Below are 27,533 nucleotides of genomic sequence, written 5' to 3'. Positions count from 1 at the left end.
TCTGTCACCTGTTCAGCCATTATTTCTAAATCTGTCATTACTTCAAGGCAGGAAGTAAGTTCCCAAATAATTCGAACGGGGCCTGTGTTTCAGCCCAACGACGGCTTTGTTTGGGACAAAACAAGATACGATGGGACATGTTTGCCAACTACTCTCACACTTCAATTACTATTTCAATTCAAGGAAATATTACAGATTGTTCCTTTGACCCAGTTCATATAATATCCTGGGTTATAATTCCCTCAGGTATAATAGCGTTCATCGCCCTTTTGTGGTTCAACAAAGAGACCCTTAGCAAGGAACAAAAGAAAATAGACCTTTAAAAGAACAAAGCTAAGTTGTTGAACTTGACTAATTCATGTAAACGTCATCGCCGTCGATTCAATTCACATTAGGATGATGGAGCACGACTGCTATTGGTCCTTAAAAAACGCCCTAGACCTGCGGCGACTCCGGACTACACATGCCCCCTGGCGACGAGAGAGTCGAGTCCGGGTTCGGCCGACTGGCTGTAAACCTCTCCCAATCTAACTCTCAACTGCCCTGTCAATAAATTTTTTAAAAAGCCTTCAGATCAAGACTTCTAGTGTGGGTTAAACAGGCTACTAGTTCTTTCAACAACACCGAATTACAATCCCAGTCAGTCTTCCATGAATAACATCCTCTTTTCAACCATCTCGGAGCAAATCGAACTGATTAAGCCTAGCATCGGTGAAAGGGAATGGGAGGCGGAGGGGGACAGGGTTGAAGCACAGAATCAATAGGCTGAGTGGATAATGTATGCAGGGTTGGGGAGTGTGTGTGTGTGTGTGTGTGTGTGTGTGTCTGTGTGTGTGGAGAGTCAGCCGCCACACACACACATTGACACAAACCCACCCCGACGTATGTTCAATCAACAGAGCTACAAAACACTGAGTGTCCTTGTGAAGGTGATAATATGAGAGACAGAGAGAGTTTGGGACGCCGTGCCGCGAGAGGGAGAAGGGGGAGAGAGCGATGCAGAGAATAAGAGAGAGAGGGAGGAGGGGGAGAGAGCGATGCAGAGAATAAGAGAGAGAGAGAGAGAGAGAGAGAGAGAGAGAGAGAGAGAGGGAATTGAAGACTCACCTCGCCGGCCTCTCTGGAACCCGGTCAGCAGTCGGAGTGAAGTACAGCGCCGTCTGAAAGAGGGCAGACAACAAAAGGGAGGGAGAGGAAGAGTGAGAGCCGCACGAACAAAGACTGGTGGAGGAGGTGGTGGCGGTGGTACACACAATGCTCAGCTCGCACGCCGCCACTACCGCCGCGGCGCCACGCTCAAAACGCTCCCCCGGCTGACGGCATGACGGAGGTAGGTTCCACATGGCGTGTGTATGGAAGCTCGGATGGGCCTACCGGTGGAGCTGAGAGCAGTGACCGCTGATTCTGTTGAACTCTGACCTTGGTCTGTTTGAGGGGTTCTTTCAGGAGGGAGAAAGGACACGAGTGAAGTGAAGCACTAAAGGGGAGAGCGAGAGAGGAGCTCTTTCACGCTTTGAGATTAAGACGCGACCCTGGAAGACCCGAAATGGACTCTTTGGATCATTGGATTAGCTCCATGTGGTAACAAAGTATAAAACATAGCGGTTTCTACCCTATGCTACAGACCTGAGCCCTGTGTTGATCTAGGATCAGGTCCTCTCTGTCCATATCATCTTATTCGTTTTGATTCCAACAGGAAAACTGACCCTAGATCAGCAGATACATATTGAATCCCAAAGCTGACCTATTCAAATATGAGCTTTACATGTGACATGATATACATGGGCTGACAGCAACCTTTACAATTTATACAGTCTTGAGATTCACATCAATAATACGCTGTCAACAGATCAATTAGATAGCGATATAGCGAGAGAGAGATAGATAAATTGAGACATAATTGATAGACAAGAGAGAGATCATGATTAGAGAAAGTTTTTCACGAGTATATTGGAAATATATAAGTGCAGTACTGTTTATGCTGTTATATTTAAGCAATAAGGCACGAGGGGGTGTGGTATATGGCCAGTATACCACGGCTAAGTGCTGTTCTTGAGCACAACACATCACAGAGTGCCTGGACAAGACCCTTAGCCGTGGTATATTGGCCATATACCACAACCCCCCGAGGTGCCTTATTGCTATTATAAACTGGTTACCAATGTAATTAAAGCAGTAAAAATAAATGTTTTGTCATATCCGTGGTATACAGTCTGATATACCACGGTTGTCAGCCAATCAGCATTCAGGGCTCAAACCACCCAGTTTATAATGAAGACATAAGGCCAGAGGAGGTGTGCTATATGGCCAACATACCACGGCTAGGGGCTGTTCTTAGGCAAGACACAACGTGGAGTGTCTGGACAGAGCCCATTGCCGTGGTATATTGGCCATATAACACAAACACCTGCTATTATAAACTGGTTACAAATGTAATTAGAACTGCCAATCACCATTCAGGACTCGAACCAGCCGGTTTGTACCTAGTAATAACACACTGAAATGAGTCACTAGCAGAGCGGCCATTGTAAATACAGGCAGACGCAATAAAGAGATGACTATGACCGATAAATGACATATGACTGATATGGATGCTGAAAGATGAAAATGTCCTGCTATGGTGTACTATACACGGTGACAACTGCCCCCATCAGTCCTCTAGTGACATAGGGACAGTGTAATTACAATGGAGGTACATGTTGTGCCTGTGTCGACGTAAGGTAGCCTAATAAAATGTATAGCCACAGTAAGCATGGTAGCTTTCATCCAAATCACACAACATGTAGGTGATCAGTAGTAAAGCAATTTAAGACTACAGTTGATTAGCAAGGTTTGCGTTAAACTCAGCTTGTAATCTCTTGCCAACTCCTTATGGAATTGCCGTGCCTAGGGTTGCAAAATTACAGTCTCTTTCCCCAAATTCCCTCGTTTTCCAGAAACCCTGGTTAGAGGATTCCCGGATTTCCTGCTTCTTCCCTCGACATTCCAGGAATCTTCCATCCAGGGTTTCTGGAAAACTGGGAATATTGGGAAAGTTACTAGGATTTTGCAGCCTTAGTCATGCCTAACGAGTTTGGCGTGACAAGGAGTTGGCAAAACAGCACAGAATTATCTAGAACCAGACTATTCAACTCCCTCCCATTCCCACAATGCTGATGAATGCCAATGTTTACCTCGGTGAGTCGGCCAGGGCAGATGTCTGGATTATAATCCAGACGTTTTTTAGGAGGCTTGAGCCCCAAGCAGCGGTGAGGAGGAAGAGGAGGAGGTGAAGATGGAGTGGTGGAGGAGAGGCAGTGGCGTCATGGGGGGAGAGAAAACGAGGCGGAGAAAAGTGACATCCATTAGAGCACAGAGGAACTGAAGACTGACGAGTTTCAGACACGCTGCACACACACACACACACACACACACGCAAATGCATATTATGCACACAAACACACATTGCAGTTATGATTAAGCCAATTTGAACACATCTAGTACATTATGTGAGCTCCAACACACACTCACTACTGCTAGGCACATCTACAAACCCATAACCATAAAGCAACACACACATGCAGATTGTGAGAGCAAGAGGCAGAAAGCAGAGTGAAAGGGCATATATGCACTACAGTGCAGTGATTCGGTTGTGAAGACAGACTAGCTAAAACATGACGTTTGTGGAACCATCCCTCTCAAAACTAACCTCCAGCCATGCGCATTAAGGAACCTATTCTATGTTCTCTAGGGTTTATTCAGTGGTGTGGTCCGAGTGCAACATAAAGAATATTACAGCTAGAAATGTGGTATAGAAATCTGATCGCTCCTTATTCTGCGTGACATCAGAGTCGTGTCTTTTCTAGACTGCATATTTCTAGCTGAACATTCCGAATAAAGTCAGTTTCCTCGACCTAACAACAGACCAACTTAGAACAAACAGGGTGTTTCTCGCCGTTCTCCCCAAAAGTGTGCACTTGTACACTTCCTCTCATGGATTTCCAAAGGAATGGGACTGGTGCAAGGAACATGGTGGAACACGGGAACTCAATCCAGCCCAAGTTTAAACCAATCCACTACCTTTAAACCCTTAAATCGCCTCAAGTTTAGGAGGAGTAAACGAGTTGACACTTTGGGAGAAAGGGTAGGAACCAAAATGTCTAAACTAGCAAACAGAAAGAAACCACACAAGCTGCAACAAACAAGAGCAGCATGAAGAACGGTGCAGAACGATGCTCTGACCAGATGCTGCCGATTCAATTGTCGATTTTAGCATGTCATTTCGATTGATCTCGGTTCTGCTCAGTTCTACCAGCTGCTCCACTAGCTTATCAACAACGGTAAGCACACACTGCAAAAGAACCTGCATTTTGTTTCTGAAAAATAGGAAATTATACCAAAAAAAGAGGTCCCCCTTTGTAGGAGGATTTTGTGATTAAAAAAAAAGACCAATCCATATGAATTTGGGACTTCCGTTTTGTTTTGCAGTGGTTTCGAGCTTTCAACGTGTCGCAGGGCCAGCTGATAACGAGACAGCCACACCACGCAAAACCAACTGACCAAGACGCAGAGACACAAGCAGACCAGCCACAAGGAGCTACACACAACAGGCGACCACCACAGCACCCAGCACCCAACAGCATACCGAAGCAACTACAACAGGAAGGACACCCAGACTCCGCTCCTGGAGATCTACTGGCGTGCAGGCCTTTGTTCCAACTCAGCACTAACACACCTGATTCGGGCCAGTCTCTGTCCAGACTGAAGACCGATTATGCTCTAGTGCTACGTTGCAAAATAAAACAAACAGCCTTTCATGTGAATCAGGTGTGTTACTGCTGGGCTGGAACAAAAGCCTGCATAGCCAACTAGCTCTCCAGTCCGAGAGTTGGACGACTCCTGGACTACATTATTCCCACCCAGCTACAGTGGGGTTAAGACTAAACGGGTAGAGGGGAGTGGGGGAAGAGAGGGGTATACCTAAGGCGTGGGGTGCCGAGGTGGGAGTTACGGACCCTCACTTACCGGACGGCCGAACTCCAGCTCGGAAAAGAACTTATACCAAGGCTCGTTCTCTAAATCTATGTCATCTGGGTTTAGCTTATAGGTCTGGAGAGAGCGGAGGGTGACAGAGAAAGAGGGAGGGAGAGAGAGGAGGAACAGAAAGCACAGAGAGAAACATGGATCTCGTGGTTAGGATAGGGTGTGCAGCGCAAAGCTGCAGGGGTTGATGGGTAAAGAAGGGTGGGTCCAGATGGAGAGTTTAACACCAGGGTAAAGAGACAAAAACAGTGTTGCTAACCAGGGCACACACCATTACACCCCCAAAAAATTTTTTTGGGGGGGGCGAACTATGACGCTTGTCAAATAGAAAGTATTGACGTGCAATTAATTTTACTCTAATAAAATAAAAGTTGAATGGGTTGAAGGAGAATGGTCAATTAAATTGAGCGCTGAAAGACATAACATTGGCTCATAAAGTGTCCTGAGGCTAAGAAGCTGAACAGTCCTGTATGAAAAGTGTCTTTGCTGCCTTTAGTGTGTGACAACACACATGCTCTCTTCACCAGTCACTCACTATAAAGCACCAAACCAGAGCAGAAAAAAGTGTTGTAATGTTTAAACTATTCCAGCAGAGGGCAATATCTTCTTGTCATAAAGCCTTTTACAACTCTGGTTCATTTCAGCACACCTGCGCCACGTTCAGTGGCCGAACGTGATCGAACGTTTCAGATAGAAATCCCAATGAATAGAGCCAACGTGATTCCTTATTCTACATGTCAGAGAGTCACGTTTGTTCTACAAAGCATACTTCTATCTGAACATTCCAAAACGCTACGTTCTGTTGAACGCGCCCCTCATTTGAGCGCAATACGTTGCGTGCGCCGTTCTTCAACCGTCTTCGAGGTTCGTTTGCTCTCGTTTGGTCGGTGTGGCGGCGTGTGACCTGATCAACATGGTTATGACAATTCTGAACTCCAAACTTGTGCAGCACACATCATACAAAATCACCCTCTTGGAAAGGACAATCACACCGTTCAACTGATTGTTCGGGAACAGCAGCATATCCATTGAATTAAACGTTGCACACAACTTCATCCTGCTGAACGTGGCCCTGAGTAAGTCAGCTAAAAAAGTAACGTTGGTTTAACTGTTAATACATTATTTGGCTGGATTCTTTCTAAGTCTCATTTAAACCTTCACCATGTACTCTGCCCAATACACTGTACTCTGTGCTTAATATTAAAGTTCACTTTTATACCTGCAGCAAAACTCACCTTAACTGAACATACAGAAACTCTCGCTCTCCCACCTCCTCTCCTGAAGGACTACAGCTAGAACGACTCCTACACACCAGTCCTGGGGCTTATTCCTCAGTCACTTTCAATGGAGGTTTACCTTGGAGCAGAGGGGTGATTCACTGCAGTGCCTAGCACACTGCAGGCTTTCTGTGACATTTACCACCCCCAGTGTCTACTGGGAAATGTAGTTTATGAGCTGCTGGGGGAAAAGGCTGCCCACTTCTATTGGAGATCTTGGAAGTGCTTTTTGTATTGGACTTGCAAAACAGCTCCTTTAGCTCAGGAAGAGGTGAATTGCACTGTGGAGTGGAGTGTAGTCTCACTGATGTCTAATTAGAGTATATCTGACCTCCTTAGGCGGTCCATAAAATGAATAGGAAGGAGCTGAACGGGAGGCGGCTCAATGTGGGCCGTGCCCAGAAGAAAGTAGAGCACCAGACGGCTACAGAGGTCAACCAGCCGCCCCCCTCTGGCTACTTCATGCCACAAGGCCAGAACACTGGTGCCTTTTACCAGCTGGCTCAGCTGAGCCCCAGCCCTTGCTGGGTGACCCACGTCTAGGAGCTATTTAAAGGGATACTTTGGGATTTTGGCAATGAGTCACACATTTTTATGTCTCTGTGTCCAGTACGATGGACGTTGGAGGTAGTTTTGCGAGTCAACGTTAACGAGCGTTAGCACAATGCCTGGAAGTCTATGGATACAGTATCTGCTAGCATGCTAGTAGCTACCCACAGACTTCCAGTCTTCGCGCTCACTGGCAGTGATCAGACTCCGCAATCCAAGAAGTGGACCACGAGATGTTAATAACCGCCTTCTTTGTGGAAGGCCGTATCCAGACAGAGGTGTGGATGTGTGTGATCTAGTTTCAGCAGCGGAGAGACCCGCACCACGACCAGAAACACACGAAGGTGATGTGACGAAGGCTAGAAACATGGTTTCTTGTGGCTTTCTTAGAGAGAAGCAGGGAAAGAGACAGCATAGTTGGGAGCCTATAGTTCACCCAGACTTCCCTGACTCAGTGATATTCCCCCACGCCTGCTCCTCTCCTCTCCCTGCGCTCTACTTGGATTAATTCCCACATTAGTGTGTGTGCCAAATGGCTCCCTGTTCCCTACACTATAGGGCAGATGACCCAGACTTTGAATAACACTGCTATAGGGAATTGGGTGCCCGGCAGGAAGCAATGTAGTTCTGGAGAACCTGTCTAAAGAGATTAAAAGGGACAATACAACCATTTTTATCTCAATATCAAATCATTTCTGGGTAACAATTAAGTACCAAACTGTGATCGTTTTCAATTAAAATGTTCAAAAAGAAACAAAAAATAGCTTCTTAGCTCAAATCCATTTCTCAGGCAAGAAATTAGCTAGCTGTCTGGGAGTGGTCTGAGTGGGAAGGGGAAAACTGAAAACAAACTGTTATTGGCAGAGGTTTGGAACTCTCTTTCTTATTGGTCTATTAACTAATTTACCACCTGGTGATGTCACCAGGCAGGCCAAAACTCCATCCCACCAAAACAGGCAGAAATTTCAGGCAGCCTTTTCAAACAGCTCTTATACTAAAAGGGCATTATCATAATTTCTACAATTTCACAGTTTTATTCCAACCTCAGTGTGGAAATATATATAAAACACAGGAAAATCATGTTTATGATTGCAGAAACTAAAGACGTTTTTGACTGCTTTAAGCTAAACAACATCCTTAACTTCAGAAGAGTTCCCCCTTTCATCCCCCTCCTCCTTTACCTCTTTCTCCTAACCGATCACCCTCAAGTCCATAGAGCAGACAGACTAGCACGTGGGTGGCCGACCCTCCTCCTGGAGAGCTACCCTCCTGCAAGACGTCGCTCCAAACCGAATCAGGAGGGTTTACAACAGGGTTGGAGCAAAACCCTACATAGCGACAGGATCTCCAGGAGGAGGGATGGCCAGTCCAATACAGCTCATACAATACACAACTATCCCTCACTTCACCTCTTGCCCTCAATTTCATGTAGCAAATAGCCCCAGCCTCACCAATACAATGGGTAACAGACAGACAGGGAGTGAAAAGAAGATTCCTTTGTGATCCATTTGCCTTTGTGATCCATTTCATTTTTTTTTTTTTTAAAGGTCACAAATGCTTTATGAGGAAACCCTAGAGAAACTAAATAATATAAAAACTATATTCTACAACGGGTTGGTCAAAACAAGCATTGTGATTGGTTGAGATGCGTACTAAATAAGACATACTAAATAAACAGTTCGGCACAGGTAAGCCTTTGACGCCAAAAAAGGCATCTTGTTTTCATTTCCATCTGAGAAATCCCTGCGCATCCACTGTACCATCAGCCCAGCCAGCCAATCCATTAACTTGATCTCCACTGTAAAAAGCATCTCGACATTATTTCCCCTTGCTCCTAGCCTAGCCACAATTGCTTTATTTGGGCTCCGCTTTAGTTTGACCGCATCAGGAAGGTGATTGCGTGAAACGGAAACCATTTAAAAAGGAGTGAACACTGTCTGTTGAATAAATGAAAATGGGTACACTTTATGAAAATATAAATATAAGCTTGCTTCTAGGCCTACAGTGCGCCTTCAGAAAGCATTCAGACCCCTTGACTTTTTCCACATTTTGTTACGTTACAGCCTTATTCGATAGTGAATTAAATTGTTAGTTTTTTACTAATCAATCTACACACAATACCCCATAATGACAAAGCAATAGTTTTGGCAAATTTATAATACAAATAAATACATTGAAATTTTAAATTTACATAACTATTCAGACCCTTTACCCAGTACTTTGTTGAAGCACCTTGACAGCCTCGAGTCTTCTTGGGTATGACACCTGTATTTGGGGAGTTTCTCCCATTCTTCTCTGCAAATCCTCTCAAGCTCTGTCAGGTTGGATGCGGAGCGTTGCTGCACAGCTATTTTCAGGTCTCTCCAGAAACGTTCGATCGGGTTCAAGTCCGGGCTCTGGCTGGACCACTCAAGGACATTCAGAGACTTGTCCCGAAGTCACTCCTGCGTTGTCTTGGCTGTGTGCTTAGGGTCGCTGTCCTGTTGGAAGATGAACCTTCACCCCAGTCTGAGGTCCTCAGCGCTCTGGAGCAGGTTTTCATCAAGGATCTCTGTACTTTGCTCATTTCATCTTTCCCTCGATCCTAGTGTCCCAGTCCCTGCCACTGAAAAACACCCCGACAGCATGATGCTGCCATCACCATGCTTCACCATAGGGATGGTGCCAGGTTTCCTCCAGACGTGACGCTTGGCATTCAGGCCAAAGAGTTTAATCTTGGTTTCATCAAACCAGAGAATGTTATTTCTCATGGTCTGAGATTCCTTCAGGTGCCTTTTGGCAAACTCCAAGCGGGCTGTCATGTGCCTTTTACTGAGGAGCTGCTTCCGTCTGGCCACTCTACCATAAAGGCCTGATTGGTGGAGTGCCCAGAGATGGTTGTTCTTCTGGAAGGTTCTCCCATCTCCACAGAGGAACTCTGGAGCTCAGTCAGAGTTACCATCGGGTTCTTGGTCACCTCCCTGACCAAGGCCCTTCACCTCCGATTGCTTAGTTTGGAAGCTTTAGGAAGAGTCTTGGTGGTTCCAAACGTATTCTATCTCAGAATGATGGAGGCCACTGTGTTCTTGGGGACATTCAATGCTGCAGAAATGTTTTGGTACTCTTTCCCAGATCTGTGCCTCGACACAATCCTGTCTCGGAGCTCTACGGACAATTCCTTCAACCTCATGGCTTGGTTTTTGCTCTGACACGCACTGTCAACTGTGAGACCTCATATAGACAGGTGTGTACCTTTCCAAATCATGTCCAATCAATTGAATTTACCACAGGTGGACTCCAATCAAGTTGTAGAAACATCTCAAGGATGATCAATCGAAACAGGATGCACCCAGGCTCAATTTCGAGTTTCAAACTTGTTTTCGCTTTGTCATTATGGGGTACAGTATTCTGTGTAAATCGTTGAGGGAAAAAGGTCATTTAAACCATTTTAAAATAAGGCTGTAACAAAATTTGAAAAAGTTCCCTAAAAAAGCATCTATATCATTCATATTTAAAGGCCACTACCTTTCTAAAAATACCTCTTTTGAGGATGCATCCCCCCTCGAGCTTAAAAATAACACTTATATAATTGCTTTCCTACTCAACCTTAACAAGCATATCCGCCCAAATTAGCAGTAAGTTAGACCACTTCAGAACACGTAATAGAAATGTGTTTATCCCTCTAATGGTTCAGGTACAGTACCTCTAAAGGCTTCTTCCTAGAGCGTAGGTCAGGGGTCTCTGACTGTCCCTGTAGACAAAGCCTTTGTGTGTAGAGGGTTTTGTTCCAACCCAGCTCTAAACACATCTCTGACACGCTCTGGACCTTAATATCTGGAATCGGGTGTATTCATGCTGGGCAGGAACAAAATCCTACACATCCATTTAGCTCTCCAAGACCGAGAGTTGGAGATCACTCACTTATTAGGAACCAATGATGCTGCAGAGGGTGATTATGGGTAATGGAGTTTTAAATGGCTTGGATAATGACAATGTAGGCCAGGGGTGTCAAACTCAATTCCTGGAGGGCCGAGCGTCAGCGGGTTTTCGTTCCTCCCTTGTAGTTGATTGATTAGTTAGGAACTCCCCTCACCTGGTTGTCGGATGAATTTATTTATTTCCGGCAGTCTAATTGGACACCAATTGAATGGGAATAATAAAAAAACAGCAAACACATGGCGCTCCAGGAAATGAGTTTGACACCCTGATGTAAGCTAATAAAAATAAAAAAGTGACAGACGTGCTTTTGGACACTCACCGGCCTGTCCTGCTCCAGAACGGATGATTTCCCGGGCTCGTACTCAAAGATACTCCGGGGTTCAGCGCGGTACTTTCTAGTGTCCACTTTCCTATCGGGAGGACCCCACTGATTCCTGGTCAAAATAAATAAATAAAGACATCAGTGTGATCTTGGACCTAGTTTAAGATGTCAAAGGCACACCACTAGCCTAGGTATAGGCTCTAGGTCTAAGGTAACCCCTAAGGTGAGGGTCTCAAGGGACTAGGTAAGGACTAGCCTAGGTCCAAGGCCCATGTCTAGGCCTACATTGCAGACTAGCCTAAGTCTAAGCCTAAGATGCAGACTAACTAGCCATTGGTCTAGGACCAAGCGAAAGAAAAACCAGACTGCGGTGTGTCTTACATGGTGTCGGGCGAGTCTCGCTCCCGGTCGCTGTCTCTGGACCTCAGCTGGAGGAGGGAGGGCATGGGCGGGGGTGGCGGAGGCACGGGGGAGGGCTCCCTAAAGGTCCCGGGGCTTCCGCTGCCCGACGGGCTCTTGGCCAGGGGCCGGTACGTTTGTGTCCTAGGGGGAGGGTACGCCATGGTGGGGTTGGAGGACTGACCATATGTGTCTAGGGGGGGAAGGGAAGAGAGACAACAGAGAAAGGACGGGGACGGAAAATAGAGAGAAAAAGGGGGAGGAAGAAGAGAATGAGAGAGCGAGAGCGAAAGGATGCAGGAGAGAGAGACCGAGGAAGGAGAGAGAGAAAGGATGGGGAGGGGAAAATAGAAAGAGAGAGAAGGGGGGGGGGGGTCGCAAATTATTCTTGCAAGTCAGGTGTTTGAACACAGGACAACGTGACAAACCAGTAGCATACGTTTGAATCTTCAAAAAAAGAGATCTTCGAGATTCTTACCGCTGTCACCGATGACAGTGTATGTGGCGTTGCGCGTGTCGGCATAGTCGTCGTCTGTAGAAACACGGAAGGTGAGCAGAACAACACACACACACACATCCTGCTGAGAGTACCCTTTTCCCTGCATCCATTTGTGCGCACACATACAGATTCCCTACTTTCATCACTGCAGAAATATTCTGCCCGTCTCAGGGAAAACCTCAGTGGGCAAACTAAGGCTCCCTAGGTAGCTTATCAGCAAGGTGAATACTGAATATCAAGTATAAGGACCCATGAGAACGAAGGGCTGACTATTGAAGTTATCCGTTGAGAACTGTGTGTGTGTGTGTGTGTGTGTGTGTGTGCATTGTTAAGAACAAATATGCCTTGTATTGACTATTTGATTTGGTGAAGCCCACACAACGGAGCAGAGATCGCGGCAGTGCATCTGTAGGTTCGATTAGACACCGCTTCTCCAACTCAATTCCTCTCTCTCTCTTCTTCCTCTTTCTATTGCTCTCCTTCCTCTCTATTGCTCTCGTTGTATTCGTCTCGGTCTCTCCCCTTCCACACTCTCTCTCTCTAATGAGTTCTGGCTCTGTGGAGCTGTAGTGTTCTGGCTCAACAAGGGCACACAGAGAGAAACCCACACACACAAACACAATACATGCATGTCCATCCACACACACACTACATGACCAAAAGTATGTGGACACCTGCTCGTCGAACATCTCATTCCAAAATCATGGGCATTAATATGGAGCTGCTATAACTGCCTCCACTCTTCTGGGAAGGCTTTCCACTAGATGCTGAAACATTGCTGTGGGGACTTGCTTCCATTCAGCCACAAGAGCATTAGTGAAGTCGGGCACCGATGTTGGGCGACTAGGCCTGGCTCCCAGTCCGCGTTCCAATTAATCCCAACAATGTTCGATGGAGTAGAGCTCAAGGCCAGTCAACTTCTTCCACAACGATCTCAACAAACCATTTCTGTATGGACCTCGATTTGTGCAGGAGGGCATTGTCATGCTGAAACAGGAAAGGGCCTTGCCACAAAGTTGGAAGTAGAGAACCGTCTAGAATGTCATTGTATGCTGTAGCGTTAAGATTTCCCTTCACTGGAACTAAGGGGCCCGAACCATGAAGAAACAGCCCCAGACCGTTATTCCTCCCCCACCAAACTTTACAGTTGGCACTATGCATTGGGGCAGGTAGCTTTATCCTGGCATCCGCCAAACCAAGATTCGTCCGTCGGACTGCCAGCTGGTAAAGCGTGATTCATCACTCCACAGAACGTGTTTCCACTGCTCCAGAGTCCAATGGCGGCGAGCTTTACACCAATCCGGCCGATGCTTGGCATTGCGCATGGTGATCTTAGGCTTGTGTGCGGCTGCTCGGCCATGGAAGCCCATTTCATCGAGCTCCCGACGAACAGTTCTTGTGATGACGTTGCTTTCAAGGGCAGTTTGGAACTCGTTAGTGAGTGCTGCAACCGAGGACAGACTGTTTTAACGCGCTTCAGCACTCGGCGGTCCCGTTCTGTGAGCTTGTGTGGACTACCACTTTGCGGCTGAGACGTTGTTGCTCCTAGACGATTCCACTTCACAATAACAGCACTTACAGTTGCCTGGGGCAGCTCTAGCAGGGCAGAAATTTGACAAACTGACTTGTTGGAAAGGTGGCATCTCATGACAGTGCCATGTTGAAAGTCACTGAGCTCTTCAGTAAGGCCATTCTACTGCCAATGTTTGTCTATGGAGATTGCATGGCCATGTGCTCAATTTTATACACCTGTCAGCAACAGGTACGGCTGAAATAGCCGAATTTGAAGGGGTGTCCACATACATTTGTATATATAATGTACACACATGATGCATGCATACACACACATCCACAGCCCAGGTGTTTGACCAATCTTGGTGAACAGCAAGGAAAGACAGACCGTAAAGTAAGCATTTCACGGTAAGGGCTACACCCTTGTATTAGGCGCATGGGATAAATAAGGCGGGATTTGATCGTACATACTGCAATGACACACTGTACTGTCTCCTCCAGTCTACTGCACTTCTCCCCACCTGCTTTGTGAACCGTGTGGATCTGCTTGAACATGGTCTTGTACCAGTCCTTCGGCCTATCCACCGTCTGTGGGGAGAGGGAAAACAATCACAAATCAATGGAGGCTACGGACAGACGGACACGTCGGCAGACATATGGGCGGACAGACGGATCAATAGATGGATAGATGGACAGGACAAGGAAAAGTCTGTGTCCATAGCCACGTGTTTTTGTTTGTCCCACACTCAGTCATGTGTCATCGGCTGACAGGGGAAGTTCATCTCTTGGCAAGTCGATAACATTGACCACCACCGCGACATGACTAGGCAGAAAAGTGTTTATTTCCAGTCCAGAGTGTGTGCGTGTGTTTGACCAGACGTACCCAGAAGACCCGAGCTTGGCCACACCTCCGCTAATACCATGGTTACCAGCGAGGGGCCAGAAATATTTGCCACACAGCACAGTGCATCTGTCTCTCTCTCTGACTATCTGTTTTGGTCTCTCTCCCCCTCCTTCTCCTTCTCTCCCAGTATCCATGCTCCTCACAGCCTCTCAATAGAGTGTTGACTAGTGTCTGAAGTACTCTTATACACGGCTGAGATACACACACACACACACACACACACACACACACACACACACACACACACACACACACACACACACACACACACACACACACACACACACACACACACACACACAGAGAGAGAGAGAGAAAGGCTGCTCATTGCCCTGTAGTACAATAGCGCGGACTTTGACTAAGTCCCTAATTACAGCTAGCGTACATAGAGAGAGAGAGAGAGAGAGCTGAGAGAGAGAGAGAGAGAAAGGGCTCTGAAGAAGAGGTCTAAAACTGCTGACATCTCAAAAGCATTCCTCCCACTTGGTCCTGCTCACATATCAGACAGCAGACAAGGCTAGTCAAGGCCAGAGGTACTCCACACACCGGTGAGTCATGAAACTCCACAACACACATTGTGTGCATCCCAAATGGCACCCTATTCCCTATACAGTGCACTACTTTTGGCCAGGCTACATAGGGTTCTAGTCAAAAGTGGTGCACTATAAAGGGAATAGGGTGCCGTGTGGGACAGAGCCACTGTCAACAACCACAAGATATGAAATATAGGTTTACTTCTCTGTGGCGAAAATCATCCCAACTAAAATGAAACAGAACTTTTAAGCCTTCTCAAAATGTGCTCTTAAAGTACGTGTCCAGAGAGTTTTTTCCCCCACTTGTCTTGTCGTGTGTATGACTGCATGTGTGTCCACGCCTCACCGTGCGAATGGCGATGGGGATGCCCGTGTCATCCACGGGGCCGATGCCCTCGTAGTGGGGCGCCTTGATGACCGACACCCTCTTCTCCTCCTCTGAAAAGCGGGCGATGGGCACCGTGCTGCTCATGCTGGTGTGGCCCGACATCACCGACTCTGAACCTTCTGCATGGTGTGTGCGTGTAGTGCAGTGTGTGCAGGGGGAGAGAGGAGGAGAAAAAAGGGATGAATAGAGGGATGGAGGAAGGAAGAGAGGACAGTAAACTGATGGACAGGATTTGGATGGGCTGGCCCAGAAAACACACAAATATGCATACTCTCCATTTCACACACACACACACACGCACCCATCCTCATCTACAATGTTGGATAAGCACTTCACAGTAGCGGGGAACCAGTTTACTAGAGATATCCACTGAGTATGCCTAACATTATGAACACCTTCCTAATATCGAGTTGCGCGTGCACCCCCCCCCCCCCCCCCCATGGATTGTGTATGTATGGCACACATACACAATCCATGTCTCAATTGTCTCAAGGCTTAAAAACCCTTCTTTAACTTGTCTCTTCCCCTTTGTCGACACTGATTGAAGTGGATTTAACAAGTGACATCAAGAAGGGATCATGGCTTTCACCTGGTCAATCTGTGTCATGGAAAGAGAAGGCGGTTCCTAACATTTTGTACACTCAGTGTGTATACAGTACATCGTAGTAAATGTAGGGATGTGCGACGCCGATGTGAGTTATGCCCCGATAAGCATATTCCCACTGCCAGGTCCACTTTGTCAGCAATTCATTTCCCATTGTGTTCCCCTATCGAGTAGTTCCCTTCTGCCTCTAATGGGTGTAAATACATCATATCCTGCAAACAACATTAGTCCCCAATACATCAACTAACTAGACAAGTGCATTAAAGGGCCATTATTTCTGGGCGGTAGTAAGAGTGAGGGGATCACTATCAGAACAAAGTGAAAGTATGAGTTGAGGTAAATCACCACAGTAGCCTGATGACGTGTAAATTCATAGAAAGTTATCAATTGGCTTAGTTTGTGTGGAGGCGTACATCGTGGTTCAGGATCGTTCTTAGCGTAAGAGTGCTTGGTTATGCAGTGGTTGTCAAGCCTTATTCTGTGCTCATTATTTTGTTAAAAGGTAAGACTCGGTAATATGGCATTGTGGTTCACAGCACGGCAGCTGCCTGCTTACACAAGTCAACAACCCAAAAATCAAAAAATCAGGATCCCCACTCTCACCTGCGTTCCGACTCCGCACGCGAACCCCCCCTGGGCTGAACGAGGCGGGGAGAGGGGGGTAGGCCGGGGGTGAGGACGGTCTCTGGGGGTGGGGCGCACCTCCATTCATTGCCACTTGAATAGCTTGGCCCTGGAGGAGAGAGATGCGAGAGAAAAAGAGAGAGTGAGGGGAGGGGTGGGGAGACAGACAGAGGGTGGGTGGGGGGGCATCAGAACCAGGAGGGTAAAAACAGTGCACTCCCATTTGCAAGAAACAACATTTATAGTGGTCAAAACTGATGGGACAGACACCCACATAATGTTATCAGCTGGTTAAGACTCAAAGACTCTGTACTGAGAATTGATTCGTCTGTAATAACAATAGGTTTACCAGTAAGACTAAAATGGTTATACGAGTAGATTGTGATGCAGGTCAAAAAGTGATTGTTACGAGAGGAGTGCAACAGACAGTATTGGAAAATCGTGCTGCATCAGAGAACACACAACGGGTTAGTTAAAAAGAAGTAGATGAGTAGTCGGAAGTCAACAAACATGGGCTTACGTCAAAAATCAGGCGTTTCATTATTGGTTAGAGACGACACGTAAAAGACCGTGTCAAATCCTTGTCAGATTGAAAAGACCCACAATCAAAACACCCACGACGAAATAAAAGACTTAACAGGCATAGGAAAGAAGATGTTGTACCTAAAAGTGAATGACAGTTGGACAAATCCTCACATTGTTGGTATGTGAGAAACACACACAAAAGACACGCTACATAGGTGGGATCACGGTGCACAAAGACGACGTTAGACTAAAACCATCAGAAGAAGCAAAGGGAGATGTTATGACAGTGGGACAAGGGGGTAGGGCTTTCAAGAGCGCCTCACTCAACGGGTGAGTGGATTAGTTGGAGGAGCTTGTAAACACTATATTGTTTGGGTGTGGAACAGCTTGAGGTTGGGGGGGGGACTCAAGCTTCCTTGGTGTAGCCGGTAGTTAGCGACGTTGTGGGGGGGGGATAGTTACGTTAGTGGCAGCAGCGGCGGAGGTTAGCGGCGGCGCCTCGTCGGTGCCCGTGGTGGACGCGGAGGTCGACATGTGGCTGAGGGTGGGCGAGGGTGTGGGAGACATGCCGGGAGAGTCCAGGCTGCAGATCTGGAGCTCCTCCAGGAGGCCCGCCGTGGAGGACGAGTACTGGCTGAGCGCTGACACTGTCACGGGGGAGAGCGAGTGTGACATGCCCCCCATACCTCCACCAGCACCAACCATGCTAATGCTAACCCCGCCGACTACGGCAATTTTGTCCATTCGGTCCCGCCCGCCGCGCTCCAAGGTGGCGTATGGGGACGGGGCGTACGGGGTGGGCGACAGGGCTTTGAGGCTCGCCAGGTAGTCCAGTGAGTCGGCGCTGTGGCGGTTGTAAGGGGAGCGGCGGGCGCTGTGGTCGGGGGAGCAGGGGTGAGGAGGCGAGCCCTGGTAGGATGGAAGGGGGTTATGTAGGAGGAAGAAAGGGAGGGGGAGAGAGTTTAATGATGCAGCTGTGCATGGTCGGGTGGTCCAAACAGGGCAGGAAGTGACACTGTGTGACATAAAATGATGTGCTGTTTTGTCACACTGCATTATAGTGTGCAGACTGTTGTTACCTTCACTGTGGGGTAAGAGATTGGATTAGTGCAATCACAGTGTTTGAAGATATTGGACACTGAACAAAAACACACTGTGCTCTAAAATCTGGCCAACCCTCTGACAAACGCACAAACACACGCACAATGCCTGGTTAGTCTGGTTGATTGGTTGTGCCTGACAAACCACTGTGGTGCTGTTGAAGAAGAACTGACAGAGGTTGATTAGAAAACTGGGACTCAGTTATAGTACCAGCACATTCGCTTCGGCAGGTCGAGGTGGAACTGGAGGAGGGCCCTTCACCTTCTTGCCCTCCCCAGGGTCAGAAGCTGGGGCCTTGGAGCCCGGTGGTTTGGGCCTCCGCGGGGCCATCTGGACGGAGAGAGAGGCTGTGTGATGGCTTTGGGGGCCGATGGAGGGGTCTCTACGGGGGGGAAGGTTAGGGGGAGGAGGGGAGGTGGTGAGAGTCTCAGGCTGGGGGACGGGTTGGTGGGAGGGGGGATCAGGGATGGTGACAGGGGTGAGTCTGAGGGAGGACACCTTGCGCTCTGCAGCCTGAAGCTGGGTGGTGGTGGAGGAAATAGCAGTGGAGGCTTTGACATTGCTGGTGTCATTGGGGATGGGGTTGGGTTCTGGTTCAGATTGGGGTACAGAAGTGGCGGTAGTGCTCCGGTGGTGCGAGTAAGAAGACATGCTCTTGACTGTGTAAGACTCTTTGAGGACGGCCTTCTCGTTGGAGAGGGCTAGCATCCCGGGTCCGAGGGTCTCGGCTAGGAGGGAGCTGTAGGAGGGGGGGATAGCGCCTGTGGCGGGGGAGGGGTAACTCTCTCTCCTAGGGGGCGGGAGGGGGACCTGATAGACAGCCTGTGCAGCCAATGAGAATCAGAGAAGGAAAACAGCAACAAATATTGTTTATCAACGGAATGATTGAAATAAAGATATGAGACGGACAAAATCCCGTCCCAAGTATAATACAAGACCAATACACCCTTGACTGCAATATATTCACGTTTTTCTTCTTCTCTACGTTGTAAACATTTTATGAGGTTGTGGTGCGATTTATTTGCCACTTCAAAAGCCGACGTCATAAAAATGTGGCCTGGAATCAAACAGAGATCGTTTTAGAAGATTGAAGAGATGTGTGGAGCAGACTGCTTCCTTACTGCGTTTATTATCCCCAAATGACACACACACACACACACACACACACACACACACACACACACACCCCCCCCCCCCCCCCTCTGGGGGAAGAAAGGAATCTTTGATTAGTCTCTTCATAGCCGCAGGAAAACAACATAAACATATCAACTTGAATCAACAGAAAAACTTGACAGGGGAAATTCTCTGGAGGCACTGGTGGTGAAGGAATGAAGGAATAACACTGCACGATTTATTCACATTATAAACTCCCTGACAAAGAATGATTCACACTGCTTCAACACTACGCATTCAACAATGATAGCTTTGCCACTGAACTCAATCAGTGTGGTGTGAACACTCTGGTTAAACCGATGAAACACGTTAAAATGCTGTATAGGAATTCAACAATGCACCGTGTGTGTATTCACCTGTGTGGTGGACCTCTTGTCTTGCAGGTTGGGCCTGACGCTGCGGAAGCCCTTGGCGGCCAAGGAGGAAGTGATGTCGTCGCCGTTCCTTAGGCCATCGGTGCTGCGTGACCTCCAAGCATCTGGAACACACACACACACACACACACACACACACACACACACACACACACACACACACACACACACACACACACACACACACACACACACACACACACACACACACACACACACACAATTACAGGTCACAGTCACCCATCTCATAATACAATTATACGTGACAACTAGACCCCTTGACGCCAACCCATGATGTATCCCTTTTCACTGCTTAGAGTGCAAGATAAATTGGATGTGAGCATCGCGTCAAGATAAGACACACCACATTGAATTGCAGTTACCTGAATCTGACGAGTGAGACTCACTCCCTGTGAGGAGAAAAGAAAACACACATTAACATTACTTTTGGTGTGCATGTCTAGATGCAGGGTCCTCATCAATATGCAGCAAGAGAGACATTTGAATGGTGGGTTCAGTAGTTTGAATACATATCCAGATTAATGAGACAGACTTCTGAAAGAGAGGGAGAAGAACATTTAGGGAAGGAAAAAGGGATAATTCAATGACACATAGAAGGGATACGGTTAATATGGAGTGCTGTCAGAGGTCTATTCTACACCATCGATTTCTAGCAGAACGTTCCCCAATGTTGTGTTCGCCACAATCTATTCTCATCTGAACGTTGTGCCCTTCTGAACGCAGCCCTTACAAAAGCCAATAGAGCCGAGACAAAGCCAGGACATTATGACAAGAGAGATAGACACCAGGGTCATGTTCTTTCAGCACCAAACGGAACAAATAAGAGTGAAACGGGGAGGTACCATCTGATCATTTCCAATAACAAATGCTTGTTTTCCCATTGCAAAACATTTTGCCACGCTGTGCCCTATTGAACATGACCCTGTGTTACCGTCCACATATCCCAACTGCTATTAACTCGAGTGTCAAACAGAATATAAATTATGAACCTATTATTAGAGGTAAGAAGACATACAGCATCTAACCAGCTAGATACACTCAACGGGGCCCAAAACAAAGTAATACGGGCGAACTAACGAACAAATATTTATAGTTACCAAATAAATAACTGCAATCGCTCAATGTACTTTATCAGAGAACACCATATTGACTATATAGATATAGCCAAGCTGCACACAGACATGTGATGGTGTATGATATGTTTTTATCTTCTAGCACAGCGGACTAAACTAATTACCACAGCAGCTGTATCAGGTGTGGTACTGGAATAGATCAAATAAGTGGAACTGGGGGTACTCAATGAAAGGTTTAGGAAACACTACTGTAGAAGATGGGAGAGGTTGCTGTTATTGGGGGGAACCTACTGAACACTGATGTACAGTACATCAGCCTAACTAATGCACCTATTTCATAGGTGTGCCTATGGTTGGCTTTGGAGAGCGCAGCAGAGTGGGAAACTGATGACAGAGAAGACAACACAAAGCCAGAAAAGAAAGGAATCTCCCGACCAGTCAGAATAAAAACTCTTTATAGAGGCTTGGCTAAGTTAGTGGTCTCCTACTTCATAAACTGCTATCAGAACTACATTGAAAGAGGGATGAGACAGTCGGGGTCGGGGAGATGAAGTGTGTGTGTGTGTGCATGCCTGTGTGTGTGTTGCAAGAGAGTGTTTATCTGTGCATGCGTGTTTGTGTGTGCACGCTCCTGTGTGTGTGTGTGCCTGCATGTGTGTGTAGCCGGAACGAGCGATGGAAATTTCACGAGGCGCGGAGGGTGTTTTTCTATCCCTGGCAGGGCTTAATAGCTCTCGCCCGCTGCCTGCCATCGCCCAGGGAATTCTGGGTATCCGGAGATATTCGGCGTTGACAGGATATGTTGTTAATAGCTGAAGCCGTCGCTGCCTTGAATTTTCGGGGGAGATGTCTTTCACTACGTTACCCATGAGCAACAGGGGGGGGGGGGGGGGGGGGCTATTACTTTTCACGGCAGGGAAATTAAAATGCTAAAGTGTCCTGGCATGTGGTTTCCACCCCCCATTGAGCGCTAGCTGGGTCCCTAAAATGAACAGCCTGAGGCAGACCGCACTTGAATCTGTCAACTTGTTCTATACAGCAGATTTGAGGTACAAGTTGTGCTTAACCACAGATCTAAACTCAGATTATCGTACCTTTCAATCCTGGCTTTAGTCATTGGGGATGGCATAATATCTGACCATGTATCAGTGATTAAGGCCAACTTTGATGCTAGTTCACCACACCCTTTAGACCAGGGATTGTCAAATAGGTTTGACAATTTTTTTTCTGAGCTAATAGTAGGTGGGACAGAACATAATTAGCATATAATATTAGCATATATATTGGCCTACATTACAAATTGAACAACATTTTTAACACATCTGATAGTACATAATAAATTCAGTGACTAACAATGATTTCGATCTGATTACGCTCCTAGGTTCAGGGAAGAACGTACACTTCATCTCATCGTTCCCCAAAGCCAAGCCAGCGTGTCTTATTTGCAATGAAAATGTTGCTGTTTGCAAAGAATTCAAACCTCAGATGTCATTATGAATCTACGCATGGAACTTTCAACGTGGCCTTCCCGCCCTAGACAGAGGCCCGACGCAGAAACATCGAAGCGTTAACTGCAAGCTACACCACACAGCTTTATGGGCTGACATTGTCACTTAAAACGGGTTAAATCTGCAGTTACAAGGAAGAGGAAAAACAGTCATGGACATGGTGGGAAAACGCGCGGCGTCCAGGGGGATAATTATACTCTCTTGCTAAGAAAACGATACCCTCGCTGGATGAGGCCGCAATTCAAACTGAGCTGATTGAATTCCAGACATCGAGCCAAATCAAGGATGCGCTCAGGAGTGCTGAGTTTTGAGCGTCATGCTCAGAGGAATACAGCACAATAAAGAACCTTGCATTTTATGTGCCAACAATGCTTGGGTCGCCTGACACCTGCGAGTCCTCATTTTCCTCCACGAACGCAATATAGACCATCTCACCCCGGCATCCACTAGATCGTGTCCGAGGGGGAAATGCAACTTTTCCCATTGAGTAAGTAACTTAGACGCCTGTAAATACTAACATTATTGTGAGTGCTTACCCTCGAGATATCTAGATCTCAAGCTGACTGTATTTTATGTTTGATCTGTCCTTAAAAGGAGCAGGCTATCCCGATACAGACATTCAGACATCGCCTTTTTTTATTTTTTTTATTATTGTTTTATGTAGGGTGCTACATTTTTTGGTGAGTTAAAATTGTAAATAGGCCTAATTAAAAAATAAATAAAAAACTTATATTAGGCCATATATTTGGTTCTTGTGAAAGACGCTGTTAAGCCTCGTAGCCTACCTCAGCCACTTAAGTTATTTTATATGGGTCTAGGCTTGGAAGAAATAGACTCCAATTATGCCCTCGTTGTTTGTAAATTAAAATTAAGATTATTGTTGAATTACTCGACGGGTGTAGTTTTTCTCCATCTGCTACTGTGCAACACTTGCATAACAAGTTAGCTATATTTTCAGCACCTGGCGCTGTTCACCTATTGATTGCGCTGCGGTTGCAGCTTTACGTTTCAGCACCCCAAAACGGTCCGCTACCTGCTTTATTAGCTGACTGTCTTCTGCATTCTCTTGCCTCGTGAAGGAAGTTAAAATGTAACTATAGCATTATTTAGGTAGCGTAACTTTAATCTTTAATGAAAAAAAAAATCATAATTAATTTGGGGGGGCATAATAACATTTCTGGCAGGCAAGACTTGGCCCGCTTTAGACTATGCAATACCCTCACAAGCAATATTTGTGTCTGATGTCAGTCCATGAAGATTAAAGTCAAAGACAAACACACAACATCCCTGTCCGTTTCCCACTAGATCCAAGCCCAGAGCCAAAAGAGGGGTAAGAGTGAGTCGGGGTTGCCATGGTTTCGAGCCACCACAGTACCATTTCTAAATTGGTCACGCCCAACCGTGTACAGTGCACACATCCGCTGCAAAGCACGTTGGGAATTCCCTCGACTCGAACAGAGCCCAGTCTTACCCAATCACAGCAAAGCTCGGAGAAACTGACACAAACCATCTAGTTTCTCAGAGGAATGAAAAGAAGAACAAAGGGGGGAAGAAAAGAGAGTGATATTGAGTGATAGCAGAGGATAAAGGTTGAGGAAACGGAGTGGCGGATGGTGAGAAGGACGCTGGTCCCAGAGGATGACAAACGACGGTTGTCACAGGGAGTAAGACAAATGAAGCAACAGGAAGTGAATGATGTCAGGGCGGTGGAAGGGATGAGGTGGAAGAAAAAACAACATTTAAACAAAGGGGACATTTTATGTCTTGATAGAACATGAAACCCCACGAAGGAATCTATGAAATAGAATGGTATGGGGTATTAACAAAAATGAACAACTGTTACAGTGCATTCGGAAAGTATTCAGACACCAACTTGTTCCACACCGTTACGTTACAGCCTTATTCTAAAATTGATTTAAATGTTTTTTTTCTTTCAATCTACACACAATACCCCATAATGACAAAGCAAAAGCAGGTTTAGAATTTTTTTCAAATGTAATAAAAAAATTATAATCACATTTACATAAGTATTCAGAGCCTTTACTCAGTACTTTGTTGAAGCACCTTTGGCAGCAATTACAGCCAAGAGTCTTCTTGGGTATGATGCTACAAGCTTGGCACACCTGTACTTGGGGAGTTTCTCCTATTCTTCTGTGCAGATCCTCTCAAGCTCTGTCAGGTTGGATGGGGAGCGTTGCTGTAAAGCTATTTTAAGCCCGGGTTCTGGCTGGGCCACTCAAGGACATTCAGAGACTTTTCCCGAAGCCACTCCTACGTTGTCTTGGCTGTGTGCTTAGGGTCGCTGTCCTGTTGGAAGATAAACCTTCACCTCAGTCTGAGATCCTGAGCGCTCTGGAGCAGGTTTTCATCAAGGATCTCTCTGTACTTTGGTCCGCTCATCTTTCCCTCGATCCTGACTAGTCTCCCAGTCCCTGCCGCTGAAAAACATCCCCACAGGATGATGATGCCACCACCACCATGCTTCAGCATAGGGAAGGTTCCAGGTTTCCTTCAAATGTGACATTTGGCATCAAGGCCAAAGAGTTCAATCTTGGTTTCATCAGACCAGAGAATCTGGTTTCCCATAGTCCTTTAGGTGCATTTTGGCAAACTCCAAGCCATCTGTTTATGTGCCATTTACTTAGGAATGGCTTCCTTCTGGCCACTTTACCATAAAGGCCTGATTGGTTCCCCAATTACCACAGAGGAACTCTGGAGCTCTGTCAGAGTGACCATTGGGTTCTTGGTTACCTCCCTGACCAAGGCCATTCTCCACCGATTGCTCAGTTGTCTGGCGGCCAGCTCTATCAAGATTCTTGGTGGTTCCAAACTTTTTTTATTTAAGAATGGTGGCCACTGTTCTTGGGGACATTCAATGCTGCAGAAATGTTTTGGTAGCCTTCCCCAGATCTGTGCCTCGACACAATTCTGTCTCAGAGCTCTACAGACAATTCCTTTGACCTCATGACTTGTTTTTTTTCTCTGACATGCACTGTCAACTGTGGGACCTTATACAGACAGGTGTGAGCCTTTCCAAATCATGTCCAATCAATTGAATTTACCACAGGTGGACTCCAATCAAGTTGTAGAAACATCAAGGACGATCAATGGAAACAGGATGCACCTGAGCTCAATTTCGAGTCTCATATTTTTAATACATTTGCAAAAATAATACATTCTAACAACCTGTTTTCGCTTTGTCATTATGGGGTATTGTGTGTAGATTGATGAGAATTATATATTTTTGTAATCAATTTTAGAATAAGTCTGTAACGTAACAAAAATGTGGAAAGAGTCAAGTGGTCTGAATCCTTCCCGAATGCACTGCATGGCTTATTTGCGCAAAGTCAAAAGTTGCACATGCTTTGTTAGCATGGCCTTCACTTACCCCCTCCAACATCAGTGTGACTCAATGATCGCCTGTACAGGCCTGCGTATGTGTGTTAGGCATAAGGGTTGTGTTTTGTTGGTGTGTGTGTGTGTGTGTGTGTGTGTGTGTGTGTGTGTGTGTGTGTGTGTGTGTGTGTGTGTGTGTGTGTTAGTGGTGTGTATTAGGTGTGTGTGTTAGTACCTGTAGCCAGATTCGGGACACTCTGGACCCGCTTCATGTGGGAGCGGGTGACTAGCAAGGCGGCGCTTTTGCGCGTGCGTCCTCCGCTATCTGAGAAAGCACAGCCAGCAGCCACGGCAGCAGAAAGCAGCACACACACACACACACACACACGCACAAGCCAAAAGGCCCCCCAGGAAAGAGAAGGCAAAGCACATGCATTACAACGGCTCCATTCTCATAAGCAAAATGGGAACGGGAGGAGGATGACGGCTCATGTCAAGATGGATGGAGGGAATCGTCTGAACTGACATACGTCATAGTATCCTATAGTTACACAGCAATGTGGACTCGGCAATATGATGCCATTATACACAGTGTTGTTGTTTCTGGCAGCAGGAAGTTGCCCACTGTGATGTCATATCGCTGACTGATTGTCTATGTGTCTACTCTCTTAGGTTGTCAATACTGAATAGAACTAAAAACTATAAACGAGATTCTATAACAATCATCACCAAATCTGAACCGATTTTGTGTTCGTTTACGTTCTGGTCGATTCAGGCATGCAGTAAAACACACAGTAATTAAACGTCCTACTTCATATGAACTGTGACCTCAGCGCAGATTAACGTTCATGCTTGCTTGGTCATCGACGTGGGAGTAATGACATGCTGTTCATTTCTCCGAGAGGGCACAGAATCACTCCGCATGCAGAACGTTTCAGCACACCCCGCCATTTCGAAGGCAGCGTTCTGTAGGCAAACACTGTGGGATGTTCAGTGACTCAATAACTCGTGATGTAAACATTTACCAAAGCTGGTGCAAAACTCTGATTGCAATGTCATGGAAACTTAACGAGGGGATATGCCTGGCGGACTTGATAAGAGTATTCTAGATTGTGCGGAGGCTATTGGCACCTCGATACGTCTTGTGCTGGAAACAATTACCATAGCAGGAACAAATCCAGACTTTCATTGGCAGAGTAACAGAGGGCGTGGGAGTGTAATAACACTAAGTGAAGGATTTGTCATCATAGCTACTGTAATGAAATACTCTATACATTTTGGGATGCGGGCCAAGTTTAAGATGGAGATTTAGAGGCCGATTTATGAATTAGAGGCCGATTTATGAATGAGAGTAATTACGTGGATGTATAAGTAGACCATAAAGCAATGGAATATGTGTAATGCCTCTATGCATCTACATTATAGAGCAGGGGTGGCCGTCACCCCTCCTGGAGAGCTATTGAATGGGGGGGGGGAGCTTTTGCTTCAACCCTGTTGTAACACACGGTCCTATGAGCAGCTGATTGGTAGGGTTGGGTTTGTTAGAGCAGGGTTGGAGTGAAACCCTGCAGGAGAGTAGCTCTCCAGGAGGAAGGTTGGCTACCCTTGCTCTATACGCTTAATTGATCAAAGCTGGAATCGGCCGTTCTTCATTCAAAACCTTTCTGAATGCTAGGCTAATGCTAGCAAGATGTCGATACTCTAACAGCTCTAAAAGTCTTCAAACAGATCATTTATTATAAAAAAAATTAAAAAAGAGATCTGTTGCGAACTTGCTTCAATCTGAATCTTCAAATCAAATGAGTTGGTTGGAGAAAAAAAAAAAAAACGATGACACAGCTAAGCAACTCCGGCAGCAAGCAGTACTCAAC

The 27,533-nt window shown here is 46.4% G+C and overlaps 1 protein-coding gene across 2 annotated transcripts in view; it reads right to left on the bottom strand.

The window, feature by feature from the left end:
• LOC129841379 (sorbin and SH3 domain-containing protein 2-like) overlaps nucleotides 1-27,533 on the bottom strand; it is an 85,765-nt gene that overhangs the window by 16,867 nt on the left and 41,365 nt on the right. The window contains exons 4-16 of one of the 2 annotated variants that reach the window (XM_055909628.1): nucleotides 25,898-25,987; nucleotides 20,108-20,134; nucleotides 19,707-19,828; nucleotides 18,388-18,999; nucleotides 16,531-16,660; nucleotides 15,282-15,442; nucleotides 14,020-14,086; nucleotides 11,966-12,019; nucleotides 11,470-11,680; nucleotides 11,086-11,200; nucleotides 5,005-5,088; nucleotides 3,174-3,230; nucleotides 1,108-1,160 (exon numbers count right to left, since the gene is read on the bottom strand). In XM_055909628.1, the coding sequence (XP_055765603.1) occupies nucleotides 1,108-1,160; nucleotides 3,174-3,230; nucleotides 5,005-5,088; nucleotides 11,086-11,200; nucleotides 11,470-11,680; nucleotides 11,966-12,019; nucleotides 14,020-14,086; nucleotides 15,282-15,442; nucleotides 16,531-16,660; nucleotides 18,388-18,999; nucleotides 19,707-19,828; nucleotides 20,108-20,134; nucleotides 25,898-25,987 (1,783 nt within the window). The remainder of the gene's footprint in view (nucleotides 1-1,107; nucleotides 1,161-3,173; nucleotides 3,231-5,004; nucleotides 5,089-11,085; nucleotides 11,201-11,469; nucleotides 11,681-11,965; nucleotides 12,020-14,019; nucleotides 14,087-15,281; nucleotides 15,443-16,530; nucleotides 16,661-18,387; nucleotides 19,000-19,706; nucleotides 19,829-20,107; nucleotides 20,135-25,897; nucleotides 25,988-27,533) is intronic. The other variant, XM_055909627.1, reaches the window with a different exon arrangement.

This window comes from Salvelinus fontinalis, chromosome 42 (assembly GCF_029448725.1).
Source record: "Salvelinus fontinalis isolate EN_2023a chromosome 42, ASM2944872v1, whole genome shotgun sequence".
In the NCBI taxonomy this organism is placed as follows: Eukaryota; Metazoa; Chordata; class Actinopteri; order Salmoniformes; family Salmonidae; genus Salvelinus; species Salvelinus fontinalis.
Note: the sequence above shows the minus strand (reverse complement) of the source record. Positions and strands in the feature narration are given on the sequence as shown.